Source organism: Limulus polyphemus, unplaced genomic scaffold (genome assembly GCF_000517525.1).
Source record: "Limulus polyphemus unplaced genomic scaffold, Limulus_polyphemus-2.1.2 Scaffold7976, whole genome shotgun sequence".
Classification (NCBI taxonomy): domain Eukaryota; kingdom Metazoa; phylum Arthropoda; class Merostomata; order Xiphosura; family Limulidae; genus Limulus; species Limulus polyphemus.
The window spans coordinates 10,596-12,870 of NW_013673586.1; the positions used below are offsets into that span (position 1 = coordinate 10,596).

The 2,275-nt window shown below is 34.8% G+C and overlaps 1 protein-coding gene across 1 annotated transcript in view; it reads left to right on the forward strand.

The window, feature by feature from the left end:
- Nucleotides 1–1,008: 1,008 nt before the first annotated feature.
- LOC106475020 (short transient receptor potential channel 5-like) overlaps nucleotides 1,009–2,275 on the forward strand; it is a gene marked incomplete at its 3' end in the record, with an annotated part of 26,922 nt that continues 25,655 nt past the window's right edge. Inside the window, exon 1 of the mRNA XM_013935717.2 lies at nucleotides 1,009–1,092. Coding sequence (XP_013791171.2) covers nucleotides 1,085–1,092 — 8 coding nt within the window. The remainder of the gene's footprint in view (nucleotides 1,093–2,275) is intronic.

Consider the following 2,275-nt stretch of genomic DNA (forward strand, 5'->3'; position numbering starts at 1 on the left):
GAGTTTCGTTATGGGAAAACAAACGCGAGTAATACCACATTTGTTAAATACAACCTATTATATGAAATGTCACACGTTAGCTCTTTTCCGTGTAGAATCCAGATCGTGACAGAACAGTGAAGCTACAAGAGTTTCGTTATGGGAAAACAAACGCGAGTAATACCACATTTGTTAAATACAACCTATTATATGAAATGTCCCACGTTAGCTCTTTTCCCGTGTAGAATCCAGATCGTGACAGAACAGTGAAGCTACAAGAGTTTCGTCATGGGAAAACAAACGCGAGTAATACCACATTTGTTAAATACAACATATTATATGAAATGTCCCACTTTAGCACTTTTCCCGTGTAGAATCCAGATCGTGACAGAACAGTGAAGCTACTAGAGTTTCGTTATGGGAAAACAAACGCGAGTAATACCACATTTGTTAAATACAACCTATTATATGAAATGTCCCACTTTAGCTCTTTTCTCGTGTAGAATCCAGATCGTGACAGAACAGTGAAGCTACTAGAGTTTCGTTATGGGAAAACAAACGCGTGTAATACCACATTTGTTAAGTACAACCTATTATATGAAATGTCCCACGTTAGCACTTTTCCCGCGTAGAATCCAGATCGTGACAGAACAGTGAAGCTACAAGAGTTTCGTCATGGGAAAACAAACGCGAGTAATACCACATTTGTTAAATACAACATATTATATGAAATGTTGGTTTTATCTCAGGTTGGTTGCACTAACTACATGTAAACAGTCACAGTAATAATCCTAAATGTTTATTTAAACATTTTCTGTCCCTCTGCAGTCATTGCGAAAGTTCCTGTCGATGTTGAAGAGATTCTGAATGACAAAGTATTTTTCGGGCGCATGCGTGTAATTGTCTTCGAAGCTGGTTGGAGGGGAAAAATGTTCGTGACGTAATGTAGTATAGTGTAATGAAACAAGTTATTAACTTCATTACTGCTAGCGATAGAGGTGAAATTACATAACTATTTCTATGCGCGGAGCTTCGAGTACTTGTGGTAGTTTCCAGTCAGTAATAAAAAAGTTGAAATATAACGAGGACATTTGACACATGAATCATGCTCAGGTAAGTTTCATTGAACTTGATTTCTTGACCTTCAAGTAGGAAAAATCCATTATTTTACTTTGCAGTAGTCTGATATTTTGTAGTTAATAACGTTTCTTCAGGAACTTAGGAAAATGTAAACCAACAGTATTTTTGTGACCCACCTGAATATAAAAACCATATCCGTAAAGTTAAACCAACGTACAGTGTACGATGAAAGTTGAACGATTTATACGTGAAAAATTAATAACCGACATACGCTCAAATAACAATAAATTGAATAATAACACACGTACACTGAAAACCGATTTTTCTATAGAATATCATGGGAATTCTGAAAAAAAAAAAGTTTACAGATGGAACAGTAATAACACTCGTACATGTAAATGACGGATTATACGTGAACATTTTTTGGTAACGTGCTTGTACGGTACACGAGTACAAACCGGTAGTACGTTTGAATCGTCCAACAAAAAAATATTCACCACAAGGCCTTGAACTTTAAGGCCTCTGAAAACGAGTTTTAGTTTTAACTTTTGGTGTAATTGTTACTTCGTACTTACGTTTTTTTTTATAGTTAGTAAGATTAGGTTAAACTAGCTTGTAATTTACTGTAAGAATTTTACTTTAAAATGTAACTTCTAAACTGATGATTATTTACGTTGATAAAGACAATGGTAACTTTAGTTTTTATTAAGAGACAAGACTCAACATTGACCTAGGATATCGTTAATTTAAATGCAAATCTCAGTAACTTTGTATCAGTTAAGTTTCTCTTAAACTTGTATAATTATCTTTTCTGTTACCTGTATTATAAGTGTCATTTCGGCTTTAAAGCATTTCTCATTTTGTGTACTAAACTCGTTATTTTAGTTTACACCCACTCTAACCTATGTTCTTCTAAATATTCTCAACCTTTGACCAAAACACGATTGTTTAATGTACTGTTGCGTCATCGAGATCATGTGATTCTCACGCTCTCTACTTTCTAGAATTATCCTGTACTTTGGCGAATGTTCTAGTTCTTACTAGATATAGGGTAGGCTGGTATATAAAAGAGGGGAAGGTAATGTGTGTGTAGACAGTGAGTAATTGAACTGCAGTCACAGGGTATTGTTGAAGTTAACGTTACAGTGTTGTTTTAGCGCGAGTATTGAGATTAAGTGTATCGCAGAGTTATATTCGGAAAGAATAAACCAGTTTT